Raw genomic sequence first — 22,876 nt, forward strand, 5'->3', positions numbered from 1 at the left:
CTGCACTCCAGCCTGGGCGACAGAGTGAGACTCCTTCTCAAAAAAGTAAATAAATAAATAAATAAATATTTTAAAAAACAAAGTGGGGATATTAGCTTGCCCTCAAAGGTTTGCCATGAGAGTTGAACAGGGTAATGATTGTAAAGGGCTTAGCACGGCGCTGGGAACACAGTAAGTGCTCAATAAGAGAAGGTGTGAGAGGTCAGGACATGAGCCTGGCTCCCCAGGTGGCTGAACTGGAGCCTAAAATGTATGTTCAGAAAACATACAGAAAATGTATGTCGGCAAAGATGCACATCCACAGGGGACCAGTGGGCAGGAGTAGGTGAGTGGTTCCCTGAGGAGCTGGGGCATGCTTTTGGCCTTGAAGGACTGTTTGGCTGGGGATCAGTAAGAAGCATGTTCTTTTTTTTTTTTTTTTTTTTTCTTGAGAGGGAGTTTCACTCTGTTGACCAGGCTGGAATGCAATGGCGATCTTAGCTCACTGCAACCTCTGCCTCCTGGGTTCAAGCAATTCTCCTGCCTCAGCCTCCCCAGTAGCTGGGATTACAGGCTTCCACCACTACGTCTGGCTAATTTTTCTGTTTTTGATAGAGACGGGGTTTTACCATGTTGGCCAAGCTTGTCTCAAACTCCTGACCTCAGGTGATCTGCCTGCCTTGGCCTCCCAAAGTACTGCAGTTAACAGACGTGAGCCACTGCACCTGGCCAGGATGTTCTTAAAGGTGGAAGAAAGGGCCAGGAGTTTGAGACCAGCCTGGGCAACATAGTGAAACCCCATCTCTACAAAAAATACAAAAATTAGCTGGGCGTGGTGGCGCATGCCCTTAGTCCCAGCTTCTTGGGAAGCTGAGGTGGGAGGATCACTTGAGCCCAAGAGGTTAAGGCTGCAGTGAGCCATGATCATGCCACTGCACTCCATGTGGCAGAGTGAGAACCCGTCTCCAGGGAGGAGAGGGAAAAAGGTAAGAGGCAAAGTGGGCACAGCGTGGGGAAGGCAGGAGACTGGGGAAGTAGGCGAAATGCTGCTTTTCTTGGGTTGGAAACCCAGACTCAGGAGGTGGGGTTGAGGCTCTGGAGCTCTCTGAACGTGGAGGTGATCTGCTGGAAGGGGCATTTCGGAAGCTCAGTTTTGTGGCCCCGTATCTCGTGCTGAAGCAGAGGCTCTGGGTTTAGGAGGCAGAGGCCCAGGCAGCTGTGGTGTAAGCAAATGCATTTGTGGTGGGAGGGTCCTGGGCAGGAAGGCAGCGTGCATGGGACCTCATGTTGGGGAGCTCACACCAGGAGGGTGCTGTCACCCCAAGCTGAGGATTGAAATCCAAGAGGTTGATCTTGTGATTTTCAGATCTCTGTCATGTAAGAGGAGCAACAGAAAAGCACGTGAGAAAGGCCTGCAGCACTGAGTGCTTAGGGCTACGGTGACAGTACTGCTCCCAGAGACCCTGAGGGTCTCAGCAGGCATGGGCACAGAAATCCTCTGGGTATTAGAGATAGACGCCCACCAAAGCACAGGGCATCATCCCACAGTCACCCTGATGAGCCCGGTGTCTCCCTCTGTTAGGTGATGCTGTGTAACCCCATCTGCGGCGTCAGCTATGCTCTGACAGTGTGGCGATTCTTCCGCGATCGAACAGAAGAAGAAGAAATCTCACTAATTCACTTTTTTGGAGAGGAGTACCTGGAGTATAAGAAGAGGGTGCCCACGGGCCTGCCTTTCATAAAGGGGGTCAAGGTGGACCTGTGACGGGCAGTGGCTCCGGTGACCTTGGGGCCTCCAGCCCTGTGCAGCCTGGGACAAAACTGTTTCTGGTCGGCCGCTGCAACATGGATTTTCTTAATCGTTTTACGTCATTAGTCACTCTTCTGGAATGTCACTCAAGACCAAGCGGTCAGAAGGCCTGAGGACCCAAGGCCCCACTGGAGCAGTCTGTCCTTGTGCTGAATCAAGGCGGAACATGGGTGAAAGACGAATAAGAGGCAAATCACAGCAATATTCCACAGCGCCCTCCAGAGTGACCTGGGGAGGACCGAGGCCACACGCCACTGCCCCCGAGGCCAGAGTGTAAGTAAGGGATAACCAGGACTCCCTGGGAGAGATGGACTCTGTCCTCAGCAACACTTCCACAGCAGAACGGGGTAGCAGGTACCCCTTCTTATCAGCATTAAAAATGCATTTACAACCTTTCATTTAACCGAAAAACACAAACCGCTTTAACCTCTTTATTTCTGTCCCTCACTGCATGAACATCTATACAATTTAAAAAATATTTCCTCATAGGATGCTTTGGCCTTTCATCTATTTAATCATAGCTACATATCTATTTTTTATAAGTAGCAGTACACATTCAAAGGGGTATTCCTAGCTCAACGCTTGGTGTTCTAGCTCAACTTTTATCCTGCAGCAAGTAAGCCTAGATACCTCCACACAATTTGGCTGAGTGGCTTTGTGTGAACGTGGCCCCAGGCCAAGGGGATCATGGCCCTGGCCGGCTTTCCTGGGGGTCTCAGCTCCTGTTGTCAGTGACAGGCGGCTCAAAGGAGCGTCCATTTCTCTTGATCCAGAAGTGCTGAGTGAATGCCTGCTCTGTGCATGGCCTTAAACATTGAGAAGTGCTGCTCTCCATTTATTTGGGATTTGATTCTCATTTTACCATAGCTTATATTCTCAATTTCAATGTCAGTCTCAGAACTCTTGTTTTATGTGTTGTGTTCTCAAAATTACATTGTCCCTCATGTCATTTCAAACTGTTTTCAAAGGGATTTGAACATACACAACTACAAATCCAAGCAGACTGACTCTCAAAAATAATCTTAAATACTGCAAATAGTCCCAACCAAGATTCAGTCAATATGTTTGTTTTGCAAGTTTGGGAGAGTAGTTGGCTTTGAGTCACACATGGAAGCTTTAAGAGGTGAAACGCTGGCTTCATTCTGGACTAGACAGGAACTTGGCCTCAGCGTGAGATCCTGCCATGCAGTGTTACGGTGGCACTGAAGAAGTATGAATGTGAAGGCGTGGGCGTGGGGCCAGAGCACCACTCTGCTGCCCCACCACGCAGCTTGTGAGGAGCCACTAAACCTTTCCGTGCCTAGACCTCCCCATCTGTGGAATGGGGTCAATACCACCTACCTCACAGGGGTGTTGTGAGGACTGAGAAGAACAATGTCAAATGTTTTTAATACTCAGATGTGGGGGCGACATCAGTGAAATCTGTACTGTATAAAAACTACACAAAACTGGGCAGACATTTGGCTAATTGTGCCAGGTACCTAAAATGTATGTTCAGAAAAGCATTTTATCAACTCAGAAATATGACGTATTTCTAGATTTCATGGCTTAATGAATTTTTTCATTGTTATATATACCAAAGAGGCTTACGGGTTCATTGATTACTAGTATGACAGCTGCTGGTTTGAAAACCAGACGGCCAGGCACGGTGGCTCACGCCTGTAATCTCAGCAATTTGGGAAGCCAAGGTGGGTGGATCATGAGGTCAGGAGTTCAAGACCAGCCTGGCCAACATGATAAAACCCCGTCTCTACTAAAAATACAAAAAACAGCTGGACGTGGTGGCGGGTGCCTTTAATCCCAGCTACTCAGGAGGCTGAGGCAGGAGAATCCTTTGAACCTGGGAGGCAGAGGTTGCAGTGAGCTGAGCCATTGCACTTCAGCCTGGGCAACAGGGCGAGACTCCGTCTCAAAAAAAAAAAAAAAAAAACCCAGACAGACTTGCCCGTCGGCCCTCACAACATGCATGCAGTGGGACTCCAGCCAAGGCAGTGGCCAAGCCATCAGTAACAATTTCTCTGGAGTGAATGAATGATCCCCAGTGGGACCACGCCTAGGGCAGCAAATTCCACTTCCTAGAACTGCAGACCAGGAGAGGATGTAGTTAGACCCTGGCAGCCCGCCCCAGCTCTTTGAGGGAAAGTTCTTTCCCCTGCTCTAAGCAGGGCGGGCCCAGCCTCCATTCCCATTGGGAGCCACGAAGTTGTCTTGTTGATAGGTGTAGGGCAGCTGTTGGCAGCCGCTGGCCTTGTGGATGGTAAGCTGACGGTGTTGGCATTTAATGCCATCCTCCATCTGCCAGAACCCAGAAAGTCCACCTTCATGCCAGGTCCACCAGCTGGAAGGAGCCCAGGAGGTAGGTCTTAGGGTTTCACGGTGAAATGCTGCCTGACACCAGGGAAAACCTGACATTGTATTCTGCTTGAGAGAGGAATTCCAGGGGTAGGGATGGTGAGAGAACATTCCCAGCCTCTTTATAATCCCAGGGCAGCAGTCAGCAGTTACTTAGGGATAAAAGATGAACTCTTTTTTTTTTTTTTTTTTTAGACGGGGTCTTGCTCTGTGGCACAGGCTGGAGGCTGGAGTGCAGTGGCACCATCTCGGCTCACCACAACCTCCGCCTCCCGGGTTCAAGCGATTTTCCTGCCTCAGCCTCCTGAGTAGCTGGGATTACAGGCTTAAGACACCATGCCCGGCTTTTTTTTTTTGAGACCGAGTCTCACATTGTTGCCCAGTGGAATGGCACTATCTCCACTCACTGCAACCTCTGCCTCCCGAGTTCAAGCGATTCTCGTGCCTCACCTCCCAAGTAGCTGGGATTACGGGCATGTGCCACCATGCCCGGCTAGTTTTTTGTATTTTTAGTAGAGACGGAGTTTCACCATCTTGGCCAGACTGGTCCCGAACTCCTGACCTCATGATCTGCCTGCCTTGGCCTCCCAAAGTGCTGGGACTATAGGCGTGAGCCACCACGCCTGGCCAAGATGAACTCCTTAAGGGCAGGATTTGGTAAGTGATTGACTTCTTTTTAGTTCTGTGATCTTGAGATTATTTTTAGCTTTATAAATTTAGCAGTGGCAGGGCCCGCAGAGAATCAGGTTAATGCGGTAAAGGCCACATCACCAATTTTCTCAATTTAAAAAACTGTCAAGAGATTTATTTTTCCATTGCAGGTTTTAAAGTGGAGATTCTTAAGTGGAAAATAGGTACTGCTCAGAACAAAGCTACTTGGAAACTGCACAACGTGAAGCCTTTCGTGAGGGCTTGCAGGCCGCTGCTGAGTGGCAGTTTACAGAAGAGGTCGCGGGGTGAGCCTCTTAGGACAGAAAACAGAAGGCAGCAGCGCACCTGCCACCCCTTTGTTGGTGCGAGCTGCTCCTTGAGCCTAAAAAGTAGGCTTTATTCATCCCTTCTGTTCATTTACCAACCTGGGGGATTGATATGACCAGGGAAAACATTCCTAAACCAGGAAGCTGCATTAGCCGATCAGGCTTGGTAAGGTCTCGGCCACAGCTGGCTGCTAGGAGTACCCCCACGATAGACACAGCACACCACTGTCCCTTCGCTGCACTTTCTTCCTGCCTTAGGTAGTTGGGCTTGCCCACCATAGTTTGCTTTTGTCGTGGTTTGGCAAGGTTAGAAGACCTCGAGCTCTCTGTCTTGCTGGGAAGTGCTTACTCTCTGGGCCACTGCTGCAGAAGACGTGGTACTTGTCATGGGTTTGGAAGACATAGCCATCTGCAGTAGAGGCGGCCTATCCCATTGCAAGGAGAGGAACTTAATGGAGTAATTATTCTACTCTTCTTTTTACATACAGAAATGTTTATTTAAATATTCTAAATTGGATTTTCTTTCACAGATACTGATTATTCTTTCGAGTTCTTAAATAAAACCGCACTTGATTTCACTCAACCACAGTGTGATTGTGTGGGATGTGAAACTCTGAGGTCGCTCTTGGGTAAGAAGTGTCTTAAGCCTTCAGCCTCAAACCACATGTGTTTTGCCTCCTCAATTTCTTTTTGAATTCCTACCTCTAACCAGTTGTAATGATAATTCCTTTTGCCCTACAGGCCACCACATAGGTTTGTAAGGCCTTGGAACGGGAGCCTCAGTGCCCTGAAGTAGCAGGTGCAGGGGCAGTGGACGTTGATGTGAGTGATGTGTTATGTGTTAAATGTGCTGCTATGTTAGCATGTAGACCCATTTACTGTTAATCACTGAATCAAGCTGGATATTTGCTTAAATGTGACTATCTGGGCATCGTTTTGCCACAAAAACTTTTTAAAGTTTAGGTCACGTGGGTTAATTTTTAACAAGCAGTTATTAAGCTCCTCTAAATGGAAAGGGTACTGTGGAGAAATGGAAAACTGCTTGGAAAAAACTACTAGAAAAAAGGTTGCTGCTACCCAGTGCTTTGCTATCGACGGAAGGTGGACGCAGGAGAGCTGCAGGAGTTTGGGAAAGCAGTGAAGTAACTGAGACCATCTGCTACGTAAGCTGGCCAGGTGCTAACCCCTGGCTTTAGGAGCTCTGCCCTTGCTGGAAAGGGAGAGAAGCTGGAGCAAAGGTTCCTCATCCTTCCGTGAGTCACTGCTCAGATTACCGGGTGGAACTTTCCAGTAGCACCAGGTTAACAGTGGGACTGTAATTCCGGAGGAACTGGATTCCTTTGCGATAGGGCAGGTGCTACTCAGCGGTGGAGTCTTGTAACCTAAAACTCAAACCGGCACACCCCGACGGACTACACTGCCCAGCACAGGGTCTAACACACAGATGCTCGGTGCGTAGGTGTGGAACAAGCGAGGGATTTCTTGCTGGATGGCCACTCCCTGATGTTTTCCATGTGGACTGGAGTCATCCCAAGCTACTGTGACAAGGACGAAGACTTCGTGCCGTGCAAACATGGGGAAAAGCAAAACTGCCCAAGCCAAAGAACCTGAAATTACGGCCTGTCAGAGTCTCTGGGTTTTATTATTGACAAATGATTACCTTTTAAAGAAATAACCAGCCGGGCATGGTGGCTCACCCCTGTAATCCCAGCACTTTGGGAGGCCAACGCGGGTGGATCACCTGAGGTCAGGAGTTCGAGAACAGCCTGACCAACATGGAGAAACCCTGCCTCTACTAAAAATACAAAAAATTAGCCGGGAGTGGTGGCACATGCCTGTAATCCCAGCTACTCGGGAGGCTGAGGTAGGAGAATTGCTTGAACCCGGGAGGCGGAGGTGGTGGTGAGCCAGAGATCGTGCCATTGCACTCCAGCCTGGGCAACAAAGTGAAATTCTGTCTTTAAAAAAAAAAAAAAAAATTGGCCAGGCACGGTGGCTCACCCTTGTAATCCCAGCACTTTGGGAGGCTGAGACAGGTGGATCACCTGAGGTCTGGAGTTTGAGACCAGCTTGGCCAACATGGTGAAACCCCATCTCTACTAAAAATACAAAAAATTAGCGGGGCATGGTGGCAGGCACCTGTAATCCCAGCTACTCACGAGGCTGTGGCAGGAGAATCACTTGAACCCAGGAGACGGAGGTTGCAGGGAGCCGAGATTGCACCATTACACTCCAGCCTGGGCAACAAAGAGTGAAACTCCGTCTCAAAAAAAAAAAAATTTAAAAAACAATGGGAACAACCTTCTCTCCAGTGTCCCAGTCTTGTGCCTGCTCTAAAAGCCTGACCCTGGGGACCTGTCCCATTTGCTAAGTCAGGTGTTCCCTCCATGTGGGGATGTCACCCCTGTTTTTCTGTTTGGATCTGTGATGATCCTTATTTTTGAGTAGAGGCTCTTCCGAGAGGCCGTTCGGAGCCCAGCTGTTTCCTTTAGGCTCTGACGTCTTCTCTCTCTTTTCCGGGACACTTCCTGGGTTATTCCTAAAGGGACAGCCTCATGTGAGCCCAGCCCGCTCCCCCATTTCACCGTATCCCTGCACTAAAATCCACTTGGGCGAAAGCTCTCAGAATGGCACGTCTTCCTGGAAGGCCTCAGTGAGTGACCATGCCTTCAGAACCAGGAACACTCTGTCTCCGAAAGGATCTTGTCCACTGAGTAGGAGCTGGTCCCCAGGGGATGGCTGTGAGTTGCTGAACCATCAGGCTGTGTCAGTGGTTTCTGGTGACATTGCATTTTGAATTTGGAAGCATCTGAGCTAACAAATGGCAGCTGTGCAGGGGAGACTGGGGCCAGACTCTGCTCTATCACCAGCCACGCTGTGACTCTGGCCACTTCAGCAACCCTCTGTACACCCCTAGGCTCTTCCAGTTCTGATTCTACAGTGCTGTCCTCTGCCCTGTGACTGAGTACGTTTTCCTGAGACCAAAATACACAAAGATCAGCCTGTGACTGTGTCGTAGGTGTTACTGCACAGCCGTCTCTTCCTCTGGCAGGTATTGGGGTGCACACTGTGGCTCTGGGGAACAGTCCTCGGTCATTTTCTCATTTCAGTGACCCGAGTCCCCTAGCGTCAGCATGTGCAGCTCCTAGTGGTGAAACGACGCAGGCGGCAGCCACGGCTGTTATAATGGTAAAATGGGGTCGTGTCTATCAAAGTAACACCTGTTTTATCTATGAGGTCCCTTGTTTAAGTTACTCATCCGGGCTGAGAGCCTCTCTGACCCCTTGTTTTACAAAGAGGCCCAGGCAGGGTCCCAGAGCGGGAGCCAGAGGGGAAAAGCCTGGAGTTTCCTTTGTCATCCTGTTGGCCTCAGAAGCCACATCGCGTGCCCACTCTCTGGTGGAGAGACTCACTTTACCTGGCTAAGGCCGCGCTGTTCCTGCTGTCGTCGTTCGTGTTTTGTAGACTCTCTGACTGCTCATCCACGGGTGCCTGAAACCTGGCAAGAGAGTGGGCACCAGAATCTCAAGGGAGCAGAGCCAGCTGCTGCATGGCCTTAAGCTCAGAAACCTCAGAACCAAACTCTGCCACCACTCATGCACCCACCTAGCGTTTCATTCTTTTGCTCCTCAAATATTTACTAAGGTCCAGCGGTTGGCGAGGGCCAGGCCCTGCCCTCATGGAAGCTGTGTGTTGGTCGGGGCAGACACGCTGAGGGAGGGAAAGGTGTGTGGTACAGGGCGCCAGGGGGACCTGCCTTAATCCAGGTGGAGTGGGGAAGGCCTCTGCAACAGTACTACCCTTGTGCTCAGAGCTTCCAATCTGCCTTATGGCTCCAACCGTGCCCCACTCCTAATATGAGCAGATACTCAAGGGGTGACCTGACATCTGAGAAAAACCTTCAGCCTGGAAGACAGAAACCTACACAGGCTTAAAGGGCGTGGTGGCGCACACCTGTAATCCCAGCTACTCTGGAGGCTGAGGCACAAGAATTGATCGAACTTGGGAGGTGGAGGCTGCAGTGAGCTGAGATTGGCACCATTCCACTCCAGCCTGGGCGACAGAGTGAGACTGTCTCAAACAAACAAAGACCTTCACAAGCAAAAAGCAACTGGGAGGAAACACTTCAGGGAGAAAATTTCCAAAAGGAAAAAAACCGTCGGCCTCAGAGGGGTAAGATATTGTGTCCATGAAACAACAGGATACCATCAAAAGAAACAGGGTACAGAAGGAGCTGTTGGAAATGCAAAACAAGATAGCAGAAATGAACTACTTAATGGAAAATAAAGATGCCTGGCACGGTGGCTTACACCTGTAATCCCAGCATTTTGGGAGGCTGAGGCGGGAGGATCACTTGAGCCCAGGAATTTCAAAACCAGCTTGGGCAACATGGCAAGACCCCATCTCAAAAAAAAAAAAAAAGGGCCGGGCGCGGTGGCTCACACTTGTAATCCCAGCACTTTGGGAGGCCGAGGAGGGCAGATCACCTGAGGTCGGGAGTTCAAGACCAACCTGACCAACATGGAGAAACCCCGTCTTTACTAAAAATACAAAATTAGCCGGGTGTGGTGGCACAAGCCTGTAATCCCACCTGCTCAGGAGGCTAAGGCAGAAGAATAGCTTGAACCAAGTAGGCGGAGGTTGCGGTGAGCCAAGATCGCACCATTTCTCTCCAGCCTGGGCAACAAGAGTGAAACTCCATCCAAAAGAAAAAGGGAAATGGGACAGAAAAGGTAAATTAGAGGGCCAGCCCAGGGGAGTCAATATCCAACAATAGAAATTCCAAAAAGAAAAACTGAAGAAATCAACAAATTGAAAAAGAGGCCGGGAGCAGTGGCTCATGCCTATAATCCCAGCACTTTGGGAGGGCAAGGTGGACGGATCACGAGGTCAGGAGATCAAGACCATCCTGGCCAACATAGTGAAACCCCCGTCTCTACTAAAATACAAAAAAAAAGGCCGGGCACGGTGGCTCACGCCTGTAATTCCAGCACTTTGGGAAGCCAAGGTGGGCGGATCACGAGGTCAGGAGATCGAGACCATCCTGGCAAACACGGTGAAACCCTGTCTCTATTAAAAATACAAAAAATTAGCTGGGCACGGTAGCGGGTGCCTGTGGTCCCAGCTACTTGGGAGGCTGAAGCAGGAGAATGGCGTGAACCCGGGAGGTGGAGCTTGCAGTGAACCGAGATCGCGCCACTGCACTCCAGCCTGGGCGACAGAGCGAGACTCCGTCTCAAAAAAAAAGAAAAAAAAGAAATATTCCAGCCTGGCGAACTTGCCAAAACTCCATCTCTACTAAAAATACAAAAATTAGCAAGGTGTGAAAAAAAAAAAAGAAAAAAAAAAAGAAAAAATTAGCAAGGTGTGTGGCACGCACCTGTAATCCCAGCTACTCCGGAGGCTGAGGCAGGAGAATCATTTGAACCCCGGAGGCGGAGGTTGCAGTGAGCCAAGATCATGCCACTGCACTCCAGCCTCGGCGACAGAGCAAGACTCCATCTCAAAAAGAAAGAAAGAAAAAAGAAATATGCCAGAACTGAAGATCATGAATTTTCAGGTTGAAAGGGCCTGCCAGTATCCAACCTAATGGATGGAAATAGACTCTCACCAAAGTGAAATCTCAGAACACTGGGAGCAAAGAGAAGATTCTACAAGCTTCCACAGAGAATTAGTAGGTCGCATTACAAGGGTAGGAGTCTGAGCGCCTTCAGACTTCATGAACAACAACCATGGAAGCTAGAAGACAAGAGAGCGAGAGAACGATGCCTTTGAAGGAGAATCCTTCCCAATCTAGAATTTCCAATCTAGAATTTGATACCCAGTGAAACTGTCAAGTGTGAAGCTAGAATGGAGGCATTGTCAGACCCAGCCACCCCAAACACGCACCTCCTTCGCACTCTTTCTCAACAAGTTACCAGGAGGTGGGCTCCCCCAAAACCTGACAGGCACTTCACCACACGGGTGGTGAAGGGAGAGCCCAGGCTCCAGTCATTCCCTAGACCTACAGGGCAACCAGTCTGCCCTGGGGCCCAGTGACTCAGAGACGGGAACACTGAAGACTTGCCACCAAGATCCCTCTGACACTGGAACCCCGGTGATGCCTGAGTACGGTGCTGAGAGAGCCTGGTCAGGACTCTGCACAGACTTGGCCTGTCTTACACTGATGAAGTTCCTGCCCTCTCCTCCACGTCCTGCCGCCTGGATCAGCCCAGTAGGACCCTCGTGACACCCTTAGGAAGTGCCTTCTGCTTTGACCTACTCTTGAGGGTTGGAGGGACCAACTATGATCCTAAAAGCAGAAACTCAGAGCAGCCCACTCACTGTGACCACGCTTTTGCAAATGTCCGGCACCTGGTCCGCCCAGATGCCCCAGCTGAACCCGCATGACCTGGCCAGCTGACTTCCCTGAACGGGGTCCTGTGGGTGTGGCACCTTTCCCACACATTTTTTTTTTTTGAGACAAGGTCTCACCGTGTCGCCCGGGCTATAGTGCAGTAGCGTGATCTCAACTCACTGCAACCTCTGCCTCCACCTCCCAGGTTCAAGCGATTCTCGTGGCTCAGCCTCCCCAGTAGCTGGGATTACAGGCATGAGCCACCATGCATGACTAATTTTTGTATTTTTAGTAGAGATGGGGTTCCACCATGTTGGCCAGTCTGGTCTGGAACTGCTGACCTCAGGTAATCTGCCCACGTCAGCCTCCCAAAGTGCTAGGATTACAGGCGTGAGCCACCGCACCCAGTCCCCAAGCACATTCTGAAGAGTCTCAGTGGCCCTGGGAACACCCCTTGGCCTCACCTGGGCTCCAGCCGCTCCTTCACCTTGGCAATGGAGCGGACGTAGGGCGTGATCTGCTTGGTGATGGTGGTCAGGTAGGCATTCTCCTGCCTCAGCTGGAGAAGGTCGTGGAGCTGGGCTGTGGGGCCAAGGCCAGAGCATGGGGTCTTAATCCTGAAGCACCTGGCTTCAGGTTTTCACTCAAGCCAGGCACCATCTAAATATCCCGACCATTTCCATGGTGACCTCTAATTAAAGAGTGAGGCACTTGGTGGGGGCATTCTTCTCAATGAGTCCTGACCCCACATGCATCATCTGGGGCCGGTTAGCAGCCGGGAGGCACAGTCAAGCGCTAAGGTGAGGAGTGTGGGGATTTGCATCTGGTTAGTGGCCGACCCCGACTTCCTCCCCTGCTAGCATGTGAGTTAGCTCGGGGACAGGGGGTTCACTCAGCAGCCAACTTCCTGGAACCTTCATAAATCTCCTGCTCATTAGCCACTTGCTGATAGGATTCCTCCCAACTCTGAAAGAGAAAAGCTGGACATTGGATGTGGCAGTGAGCTGGAATTTACAGTGGGGGCACTGCTATCTCTAGCTACTCGGATCTACAAAGCACCCCCCAGCCAGGTCCACGTGATTCCAAGCAGCAAAGACTCCCAGGCTCCAGACCCTGCCACATGACAGTCCTGTAGGGCACAAGCCAGGTCCTCTTTCCCTGCTTACTGTCGGGGTAGCCCAGGTGTCCCCTGACAGGTGGGACTGGAGTTAGAGTCCTTGGGAAGGCTACCTCCTGGAAGACGACCCTCATGCCCTCTAAGGAGGTGTGCTCCGAGGCGATCTGCACGTCCAGTTGCAGGGACTTGCTCAGGACGTCTCCCATGATCTCCGCCTTGATGAGCGAGTGGTGCTTGGTGAGGTCTCGGTGCAGCTCCTGTACCTGGTCCTTTAGGCCCTGCATCTCCGCCTGCAGATGCTGCACAGAGAGGCTGTGTGAGAGCGTGGGTCACCCTGGGCTGATTTTACTGCCAGGGCCTCAGTGGAGGAATCGCTCCCAGGTTCAGCAGCTGGGACAACTCAATTTCCCTGAGCGTACCTTGGTGAGGAGTGGGTTAGGGCATTTCCCCCCCGCAGATCCCTGCCCGCTCACCCTGTAGGTGTCCTCGTAGTGGCGGCAGTGCTCTGTGAAGGGCGTGTTCTTGCCCTCTGCCAGCAGCACCTTGGTGCTGCTGGACCGGTGCAGCGTAGGCTTTTGGACGGGTGACCCGGACATCTTTCCTACTGGGGAGGGGCAGTGGGGCCCCGTCAGCACCTTGGGGCCTAAGCCCCCTGCCAGCCTGGGGAGAGAGCCAGTGTGGATGCAGGGGGTGCAGAAGTCTGCCCCTCCCCTGGCCTCCCAGGGCAGCCCCCTGGACTGTTCCAGGCTCTCACAGCCCTCTCCACCACCTGGAGCACAGCAGAGCCACCAGGAGCTTTGAAAAGCCTGGGGCAAGGCCTCACCTGGACATCCACATCTATTTTTTTTTTTTTTTTTTGAGACGGAGTCTCGATCCTCCGCCCAGGCTGGAGTGCAGTGGCGCGATCTCGGCTCACTGCAAGCTCCGCCTCCCGGGTTTACGCCATTCTCCTGCCTCAGCCTCCCGAGTAGCTGGGACTACAGGCGCCCGCCACTATGCCCAGCTAATTTTTTTGTATTTTTAGTAGAGACGGGGTTTCACTGTGTTAGCCAGGATGGTCTTGATCTCCTGACCTTGTGATCCGCCCGCCTTAGCCTCCCAAAGTGCTGGGATGACAGGCGTGAGCCACCGCGCCCGGCCCCATCCACATCTATTTTTTAAAGTCCCTGGAGTAGGTTCCAGGGTGTGGGGCCAGGAGCGAGTCCATCGGAGTGCTGCCAGGGCTGGGAGCGAGTGAGTGGTGTGTTCACTTCGATGCTGGACACAGGAAGTGGGGGCCCAGTCTCTCTTAGTCTTTGGGGCCCCTGGGCACACACATGCCGTTTCAGCATTTCTCCTAACTCCTCCCCAGATGAGTCCAGGAATCAGGCCCCCTATGACTTCAGGCCATCTAGGTGGCGGTCAGCCCAGCCCCAGATGCCCCACCCCGGGGAGGCTGCAGTGGCGGTTGGGGGCCTGAGTCCTCCCCTTCTCCTTTAGCAGAGCTCCGAGTCAGGTCTGCCATGGACTTCAGATCCAGGGCTTCCTGCTCCCCTACTTAGAGGACTCACCCTGGCCACCCCCTGTGCCCAGACACTGTGCTGGGAGGGTGTCGAGCTAAGGATGGAGGAAGGAAGGGTGGCACCTGGCTTTTCCCTGGTAATCTGGCCTCTCAGCACCCACCCTCCCCCACACCTCAGCGTCGGGGACCTTGTGCCTGGCCTCCCCAGTTGCCGCTCACATGTTAGCACCACTTGCAGCAGCTGCCACCCGACGTGGCCCCAGCAGCAGCAGCGGCTCCAGGCAGCGCGCGAACTCGGCTCTGTGGTCACTGGCAATCTGGGCAGCAGGATGGGGTCATGAGGTGGCCTCCACTGCCCTGCGGGGTCCCCAACCCTGGCCCACCCAGGCCACTGCACACCTTGCTGCTCCGCACAGGCCTCAGGCGGTACGGCCGCGTGACGATGCCCTGCAGCCTCTCCATCAGCTCCTGTGGTAGTGAGGAGGGCCTCAGGCCGGTGGAGGTGTGGCAGCCGGGGGCAGGAAGAGGGGAGATGGAGGCAAAACACATCTGTCTTTGGCACTTGACTTGGTGTCCCTTAGCGGTGCCCGCCCTCTTCTGGGACTCATCCAGACAAACCCCCCACCCCATCCGCAAATCCATAGGAGAGGGGGCGGCTGCACTCCAGTGGTCACTCCACCCCATGGGGGACCAGAGGCTCATGCCCCCTTCCTGGCTTCACTGTCCTTGTAACAGTGGCCCTAACTGGTTTGCAGATGATGGAGTTGGGAGGGGGTCAGTCCCGAGACCCCTGGACCAGGCTCCAGGTGACAGGCTGCCCACTCCTGAGTTGGTGGCTTTGGTCTACAGGGTGGGCTCCTGGTGGGGAGGGGGCATCTGCAGGAGCAGAGGAGACTCACATAGCCCAGGTCCAGGAACTCAGCCTTGGTGGCCAAGCTGAGGAAGGAGGAACAGATGACCAGGTGGACCTGGGGGAGGAGACGCTGCTCAGTGCCTGGCCGGGGAGGAGGGACCCACCCGCACCCCAAGCTCCCTGTACCTGCAGGGTGGGCAGCAAGGTGGCCAAGTGAGAGAGCTGCTCCTTGAAGGCCTTGTCCTTCTCTTCGTATTGGCTGGGGGAAGGGGGCTGCCTGGTCTCCAGGGGGCCAGGAGCAGGGACGGGCATTTCCATCCCCCCAGCCATCTTCGAATGTCCGTCCCCGAACCCCTTCTCTGCACCCTGAGGCATGCTGCCCTCCTTAGCAGGGAGGACGTTCGGATGTCTTGCTCCTCAGGGTGGAATGCCCAGGTTCGGAGCTGAGGGCATAGAGGCCAAGGGGTTTCAAAGGAAGCAAGCCCCCCTCCCCCCAGCTCACCTCTGCACAGCCTGCAGCAGCACCGCTTTCCTCTCTGCCAGCCTGTCCTGGGAGAGATGGCGAGCATGCTCTTGATTTGTGCCCCAGCCCTGCCACCTCCCACCATGCCTCCCCCCCCCCCCCCGGCCCCCCGCCACCTGCTGGTTACGCTAGGTATCTCACCAGCCCTGCATCCACCGCCTGAGGGCTTGGGTCCTCTCACCCTAAATGTCACCTCCCCAGGGAAGTCTTTCCTGACCACCTCACATCCCCACCACCAGCCTGGAGCAGGCCCTGGTTTCCCCTCCCAGTTGTCCCAGCAACTCCAGGAAAGTGCTTGGTGCAAGGCCTGCTGCCCCACTACGCTGGAAATCCACAAGGCCTAGGGACCGGCCCTGTGTCGCCAGTTCCCGGCTGGGTCGTTTATTCCCCAACCCCCACCCCTCACCTGCATGCTGCCGAAGAGGGCGTGGATAGCGTTCTCCTCCTCCGCAGCGCTGTGCCGCACCTCCTCCACCATGGCCTGCAGCAGCGCGATGGCTTCCCGCGTGGCCGTCTGCAGGGACTTCACGGCCTGGGGACAGGGCGGGGTCAGGCTCGCGAGCGCCGCCGCGCGGCCCCACACCCCCGCCCCCGCGCGCCAGACCCCTGCGCTCACCAGCACCGCCTGCTCCAGCCGCTCACAGCCCTGCACGTAAGCCGATTCCAGGTCCACGCAGTGCGCCCGGCTCTCCCTGCGGGAGGCGGCGGGTGAGGCCCGCTCCGGCCGCCCCCAGCCCCCTCCCCTCGCGCCCCCGCTACGCACCCCTGCATGTCGCGGAAGCAACGGATGCACAACAGCAACTTCTTGTCGGTGGAGAACAGGAGGTAGGGCTCTGCGTGCAGCGCTGCGGGGGCAGCGGGCGGTGGTGAGGGCTCCGGGCAGTGCCCGCCCTGTTCCCACCCCCAGGTCCCCGGTCCCGCAAGCCTCACTCACTGCACTTCTGGGGCACGTCGCGGCTTCGCTGACCCAGGGCCACGATGTCGTGGCGCGCGAACATGCGTGCTCGGTGCGTCTCATCGCGGCAGCGCGCGCACAGGGGCTGTCCGCACGTGTTGCAGAAGTACGTGGTCTCCACGTCCTGCGGACCGAGCGCGGGCTCAGGAGCGCCAGAGCCCGACCGCGGCCGGCGCGGGAACCGCAGCCGCCGGGTGTCATTGCGCGTGTTTGTCCCAGCCGTGGCGGAGTGTGCGGCTAAACGCAGCTCTTTCCTGTAATCTAGGCACTTGGCGCTCTGATATACCCGGTTTACAGATGAGGGCACTGTGGCTCAGAGGCTGATTAAGTAGGTCCGTGGAGTGGGGTGGGGGACAGGAAGAGAGGGCAGAAACTGCCTTTATAAAACATTTCACCGAGGCGGGGTGCGGTGGCTCACGCCTGTAATCCCAACAATTTGGGAGGCCGACGCGGGCGGATCACCTGAGGTCAGGAGCTCGAGATCAGCCTGGCCAACATGGCAAAACTCTGTCTCTAATAAAAATACAAAAATTAGCCGGGCATGGTGGCGAGTGCCTGAAGTCCCAGCTCCTCAGGAGGCTGAGGCAGAAGAATCACTTGAACCCGGGAGGCGGAGGTTGCAGTGAGTCAAGCTGGCGCCACTGCACTCCAGCCTGGGCAATAAAGCAAGACTCAGTCTCAAAAAAAAAAAAAAAAAATATATATATATATATATATATGTTTTTTTTTTTACCTGCAACAAAAGGGGTGTGAAGGCCTCTCACGGCCCTCTTGGCACACTCAATAGTGGCCAAAAGGTGGTGAACACCCTGGCAGTCTGGAGTCACACCTGGGCGGGGAAGGGGTAGAGCAGTGAGAGCTTTAAGGTTCTCCTCCCCAAGCCAGACCCAGGGCTGGAGTCCAGGGCTTGGCTTGCAGCCCTGGTATGGGCACATGCAATGGTTGACATAACAGGCCCTACCTGCAGTCCCTACCTCTTGCTAATCCTCTCTGTACCTCTGGGTCACACATTTCTCAGCACTTGCCCTGAAGGCTGGAGCTTTTGCCCCGGTCGGGCCGTCCTCCTGGGATTCCCAATACATTTTCTGGCCTCCACAGGCCAGAGTCCCCCGTGCCCTTTACTGCCTAGAGGGAACAGCATGCTGTCCCCATCTCCCCTGGGCTGTAGCTGCTTCTATGCCACTTGGGTAGCAGAGGCTGTTCAGGGTCGGCCCAGGCCTGCAAACTGGACTACCTTTCCTGTGCAGGTCCACAACTCCACCCTGAATTGGGGATCAGTGAGTTCTCCCCAGATCGAATGGCCTTAGCTCCTGCCACTGTCTGGACACTGGCTCAAGTCCCTTGTTCTGGACCTCAGTCTCTCCACTGGTATAAAGGGGTTCACATTCAGGGCCAACATGCTCTAGGGAGGTGCTGGAGAATCCACTGCCAGGTCATCCTCTGAAGATATGCTGGGTGCATGTGCAAGCATTGGGGACTGTGTAATCTGGTACCCTCTACTCCTCACCCGCCCGCCCCACCGCCCCTGCCTGCTCGCTGCACTCCAGGTCACAGTTGGCACAGCGCACCGCCTCCACGCCATCCCCCGAGCTGTCCACCAGGAACTGCAGCAGCCGGTCCACCGGTGGGAGCCCGCTAGGACCCTTCACCACCGTCTGGTGTCTGCAGAGAAGCCCAGGCCCTGAGATTCTGACACCCCTTCCCCAAGGCTCCCCACCCCCGCCCCTCACATTCCAGGCTGGAGCTACAAATAGCTGTGTTGGGAGGTGGGGTGCACCACAGCTCTGGGGTTTGCTATAAATATCACAGCCAGCGCTCACCCTGCCCTGGTCCCTACCCTTGCCCAGTCCTGGGCACTCCTGCAGACAGTGGGGTTGGTACCCCTAGTATCAAAAGCAGAAGCTGCCGCTTGGCATCCTCTCACAACATTGGGCAAATTAGAGCCACTCCTGGGTTCCTTGAGTCCACATAACTGTAACTGTGTTTTGTGGACCTAAGACTTCTAAGACCCAAAGAGAGTTACTGGGAGTGTCTTGACCAGTGCTGGAGCCCCACCCCTACCCCCTGCCTTTGATGGGAGGTCTTGGGCCAGTAACTGCAATCTCCAGGCCTCAGTTAAGCTGATCTATAAAATGGGCTGAAGGCTGCAACTTCTGGCTAGGAGAGCTAAGGACTGGGTGCAGCATCTCCCAGTCGTTCTGCCTGAAGTTGGAGCCTTACTCTCCTGGCACCTGGGTCCCAGCTCGGGCAGAGCCAACCTTGGGCTGCGGGGATGGGGTCTGGGCGGTCTTTGGGAACTTTGGGACACTTACTGGCACAACGGGCAGGTGAGGCGGCCTTCAGTCGCGCGGCCACGCAGGCAGCCGGCGCAGAAGTCGTGGAAGCAGTCCAGAAGACACGGGCGCTCGTACTGCACGTGGCACAGCGGGCACACTAGCGGGTGGACGCTCGGGGCGTCCAGGGAGCTCAGGCCCTCCAGGGACCCGAAGATAGCTCCCGACATCTGCAGGGACAGCACAGGCGGGCGGCTGGGGCGCGCACGGAGCCCCGCTTGAACTCCCGCGGCCCCTCTGCCCGGTCGGTCGCCCGCGCCCTCCCTGTCGCGTCTGGACCCGACGGGGCGTCCAGAGGTCATGGAGTGGGGAGCCGCTAGGGCCCGGGTTAGGGCTGGGGCCTGGAGCGCCCCGCCGCAGGGAGAACGGGCAGTGAGGACTAGCGAGGGGAGGGGCCCTGTACCTACCTACCCGCTAGGCCGCTTTACTGGGAGCTACCCGCCCTCCGAGCTTCTCCCCCACGGTCCAGCGCTCCTAGTGCGGCTCCGAGCCGCGCTCTGAGACCCCGCGCTGTCGCTCTGCCGAGGAGTTGCCGGCCCTGGAAGGTCAGGCCCGCACCGGGCGATGGTTCCTATCCTACGCGGGGCCTCGCTCTGCCCTGGCCTCTCCTACCTCTCCTCACTCCCACCCTCGGAATTCCCCGCCGGGTGTCCTCTGGGTGACCCGCAGGAGACGCCCCTTCCGGCATCCACCTTCCCCAGGGTGGCTGCTGCCTTACGGCGCGGCGGGGCCGAACCGACCTCGGCGCTCGCCGTCTGCTTTGCGCTCTGGTTCCGGCCCGGCTACTCCATCCCCAGCCCGTGGGGAGGAGAAGCTAGGACGCCAAGGCTCCAGGGACGGTGCCAGGCAAGGGTGAAAGGGTCGGACTGGCCCCTGCCCGGGGTAACAGAGTCCCGAGCCCCAAGACCAGAGCGCCGCGCAGAGCGGCGGGGAGCAAGACCTTGGCTGCGGGGTCTTCAAGGGTGTAGGGCGGACGCGGTGGCTTACGTCTGTAATTCCGGCACTTTGGGAGGCCGAGGCGGGCAGATCGCTTAAGGTCAGGAGATCGAGAACAGCCTGGCCAACGTGGCGAAACCCCGTCTGTACTAAAAATACAAAAATTAGCCAGGCGTGGTGGCGCCCGCCTGCAGTCCCTTTGGGAGGCTGAGACAGAACTGCTTGAACCCGGGAGGTGGAGGTTGCAGTGAGCGGAAATCCCGCCACTGCACTCCAGCCTGGGCGACAGAGCGAGACTCTGTCTCAAAAAAAAAAAAAAAAGTCCAGACCCCACCCCCACCGCCGCTATTCCCTGCTCTTCCATCCGATTCGGGTCTGAACAGGTCATCGCAGCCGCATTTCCTCGGCGGCCAATTGCGGGCGCCAGAGAGCAGCGGACGCCCCTCCACCAGTGGTTCGGAGGCGGAGTGAGACGCCCTGGAATCCCAGCCCTGCCTTTCGCTGGTTGTGAGCTCTCGGCCATGTTACAGACCTCTCAGAGCCTCAGCGCTGGGTTAAAATAGAACTGGTGTCCTGATAATGGGCGAGGCCCCAGTGGAATAATGCCCGTGAAATACACATACTGGGCGTCCACTTAATTAAGGCCCCATCCTCATTGCCTGCCAAGTGCCCAAAAGAGGGATGGGTTTGGGTGGGAGGTTGAGAGGGGAGGCTCCCGGCCTTTCCAGCAGTGCCCCCTCTGCCGTCTGGGCCTGGCAGATGCGTGTTGATCCCAGCGTTTTCTCCAGCATGCCCTCGCTTCCTGCCTGTGTTATCCTGAGTGTCCTAAGAGCAGCCCGTTTCTCCCCTCTTACAATTATAAAGTCAAGCCCAGAGCCTGACCCACAGTAGTGCTCAATAAAGGCTTAGAAAAAACTCGGAGATATTTGAGCTGTTTTCGTTTTGTTTTGTTTAAGACAGGATCTCACGCTGTCGCCCAGGCTGGAGCGCAGTGGCGATATCATATCTCACTGCAGCCTCGTATCCTTCCACCTCAGCCTCCCAAGTAGCTGGGACTACAGCCGCGCACCACCACGCCCGGCTAATTTTGTTTTTTTCTTTTTCTTATTTTTGAGACGGAGTTCCGCTCTTGTTGCCCAGGCTGGAGTGCAGTGGCATGATCTCGGCTCACTGCAACCTCCGCCTCCCGGGTTCAAGTGATTCTCCTGCCTTAGCCTCCCGAGTAGCTGGGATTACAGCTGCACGCCACCAGGCCCAGGTAATTTTTTTGTATTTTTAGTAGAGACAGGGTTTCACCATGTTGGCCAGGCTGCTCTTGAACTCCTGACCTCAGGTGATCTGCCCACCTTGGCCTCCCAAAGTGCTAGGATTACAGGTGTGAGTCACTGAACCCAGCCTTTTTTTTTTTGTATTTTTAGTAGAAAAACAAAAAGTACAATGTGCTGCACACATTGGGGATTTTGCCGTGTTGCCCAGGCTGGTCTCCAACTCCTGGGCTCAAGCACTCTGCCTGACTTGGCCTTCCAAAGTTGCTGAGATTACAGACGTGAGCTGCCTTGCCTTGCCTTGAGCTGGGTTTTGAAGGATGCGTAGGAGTAGGAGTTTGCTAGGAGAAGGAAGTGAATTCTAGAGAGAAACTAGTTGTTGTTTTGAGGACTGTCCCTAGCCCTGGTTCTATTTATGGACCAAATCATAATGACAATAGTAGCAATGGCTAATGTTTATGGGCCAAGATTCTTTTTTTTTTTTTTTTTTGAGATGGAGTTTTGCTCTTGTTGCCCAGGCTGGAGTGTAATGGTGCCATCTCAGCTCACCAAAACCTCTGCCTCCCGGGTTCAAGCGATTCTCCTGCCTCAGCCTCCCAAGTAGCTGAAGTTACAGGCATTCGCCACCATGCCCAGCTAATTTTGTATTTTTAGGAGAGACAGGGTTTCTCCATGTTGGTCAGGCTGGTCTCGAACTCCTGACCCCAGATGACCTGCCCGCCTTGGCCTCCCAAACTGCTGGGATTACAGGCATGAGCCACCGCGCCCAGCCTCTTTTTTTCTTTTGTGCAAGGGGAGGGAGGGTGGCGAGATATGGGCCAATATTCTATTCTAAGCTGTTTAACTTCTTTTTTTTTTTTGAGACAGAGTCTCGCTCTGTCGCCCAGGCTGGAGTGCAGTGGCGCGATCTCGGGCTCATTGCAAGCTCTGCCTCCCAGGTTCATGTCATTCTCCTGGCTCAGCCTCCCGAGTAGCTGGGACTACAGGCGCCCGCCACTATGCCCGGCTAATTTTGTTGGTATTTTTAGTAGAAACGGGGTTTCACCGTGTTAGCCAGGATGTTCTCCATCTCCTGACCTCGTGATCTGGCTGCCTCTGAACCCAACCCCCCCCTTTTTTTTTTTTTCCCTGTATTTTTAGTAGAAAAATAAAAAGTACAATGTGCTGCACACATTGGGGGTTTTGCCTTGTTGCCCAGGCTGGTCTCCAACTCCTGGGCTCAAGCACTCTGCCTGCCTTGGCCTCCCAAAGTGCTGGGATTACAGGCGTGAGCCACTGTGCCTGGCCTATGCTGTTTAATTTATATTAATTTATTTAATCTGAACAACACTCTTATGATGCCTTAGTTTCCCAGTAGGAGTTGAGTGCTTCGTTCATCCAGTCATTCATGTCTGCATCTGTTCAACTAGTATTTATGGAGCATCTACCATGGGCACGTAGAAGGGAACACACCAGCCAAGGTTAATCAAGTACACAAATAAACAAATAATGACAGGCTGCATTAAATGCTTGGAAGAAAATCATAAGGATGATAGGCCGGGTGCCGTGGCTCATACCTGTAATCCCAGCTTTGGGAGGCCGAGGTGGGTGGATCACCCTGAGGTCAGGAGTTCGAGACCAGCCTGGCCAACATGGTGAAACCCCATCCCTACTAAACATACAAAAATTAGCCAGGCGCGGTGGCTCATGCCTGCTATCCCAGCACTTTGGGAGACTGAGGCAGGAGTTTGAGACCAGCCTGGCTAGCATGGTGAAACCCTGTCTCTACTAAAAATACAAAAAAATTAGCCAGGCATGGTGGCACGCACCTGGAGTCCCAGCTACTCGGGAGGCTGAGGCAGGAGAATTACTTGAACCTGGCAGGTGGAGGTTGCAGTGAGCCAAGATCACGCCATTGCACTCCAGCCTGAGTGAGAGTGAGACCTCTGTGTCAAAAAA

The 22,876-nt window shown here is 54.4% G+C and overlaps 2 protein-coding genes across 8 annotated transcripts in view; one reads left to right on the forward strand and one right to left on the reverse strand.

Moving 5' to 3' along the window:
- Positions 1-5,701, forward strand: part of ICMT (isoprenylcysteine carboxyl methyltransferase) — a 14,858-nt gene extending 9,157 nt beyond the window's left edge. The window contains exon 5 of the mRNA XM_007980792.3: positions 1,562-5,701. Within this exon, the coding sequence (XP_007978983.1) occupies positions 1,562-1,744 (183 nt within the window). The 3' untranslated portion in view covers positions 1,745-5,701. The remainder of the gene's footprint in view (positions 1-1,561) is intronic.
- Positions 4,275-20,156, reverse strand: RNF207 (ring finger protein 207). 7 transcript variants are annotated; one of them, XM_073007889.1, is made up of 19 exons: positions 19,725-20,156; positions 19,145-19,275; positions 18,717-18,907; positions 17,934-18,066; positions 16,384-16,528; positions 16,213-16,294; positions 16,066-16,141; positions 15,856-15,981; positions 15,429-15,475; positions 15,113-15,185; positions 14,973-15,041; positions 14,473-14,541; positions 14,293-14,390; positions 13,046-13,232; positions 12,686-12,871; positions 12,370-12,421; positions 11,920-12,037; positions 8,537-8,617; positions 4,275-7,657 (listed from the first exon to the last, which is right to left on the reverse strand). In XM_073007889.1, exons 3-19 carry the CDS (start codon positions 18,905-18,907, stop codon positions 7,486-7,488), a joined length of 1,905 nt encoding a protein of 634 aa, XP_072863990.1. In that variant the 5' UTR covers positions 19,145-19,275; positions 19,725-20,156; the 3' UTR covers positions 4,275-7,485. The 7 variants fall into 7 exon arrangements, 5 of the variants coding, with proteins under 5 accessions (XP_072863990.1, XP_072863989.1, XP_072863991.1 ...); XM_073007888.1 differs by lacking the exon at positions 19,725-20,156 and having other exon boundaries at positions 19,149-19,677; XM_073007890.1 differs by lacking the exons at positions 15,113-15,185; positions 19,725-20,156 and having other exon boundaries at positions 15,429-15,470; positions 19,145-19,677.
- Between the last annotated feature and the right edge of the window lie 2,720 nt (positions 20,157-22,876).

This window comes from Chlorocebus sabaeus, chromosome 20, assembly GCF_047675955.1.
Source record: "Chlorocebus sabaeus isolate Y175 chromosome 20, mChlSab1.0.hap1, whole genome shotgun sequence".
NCBI lineage: Eukaryota > Metazoa > Chordata > Mammalia > Primates > Cercopithecidae > Chlorocebus > Chlorocebus sabaeus.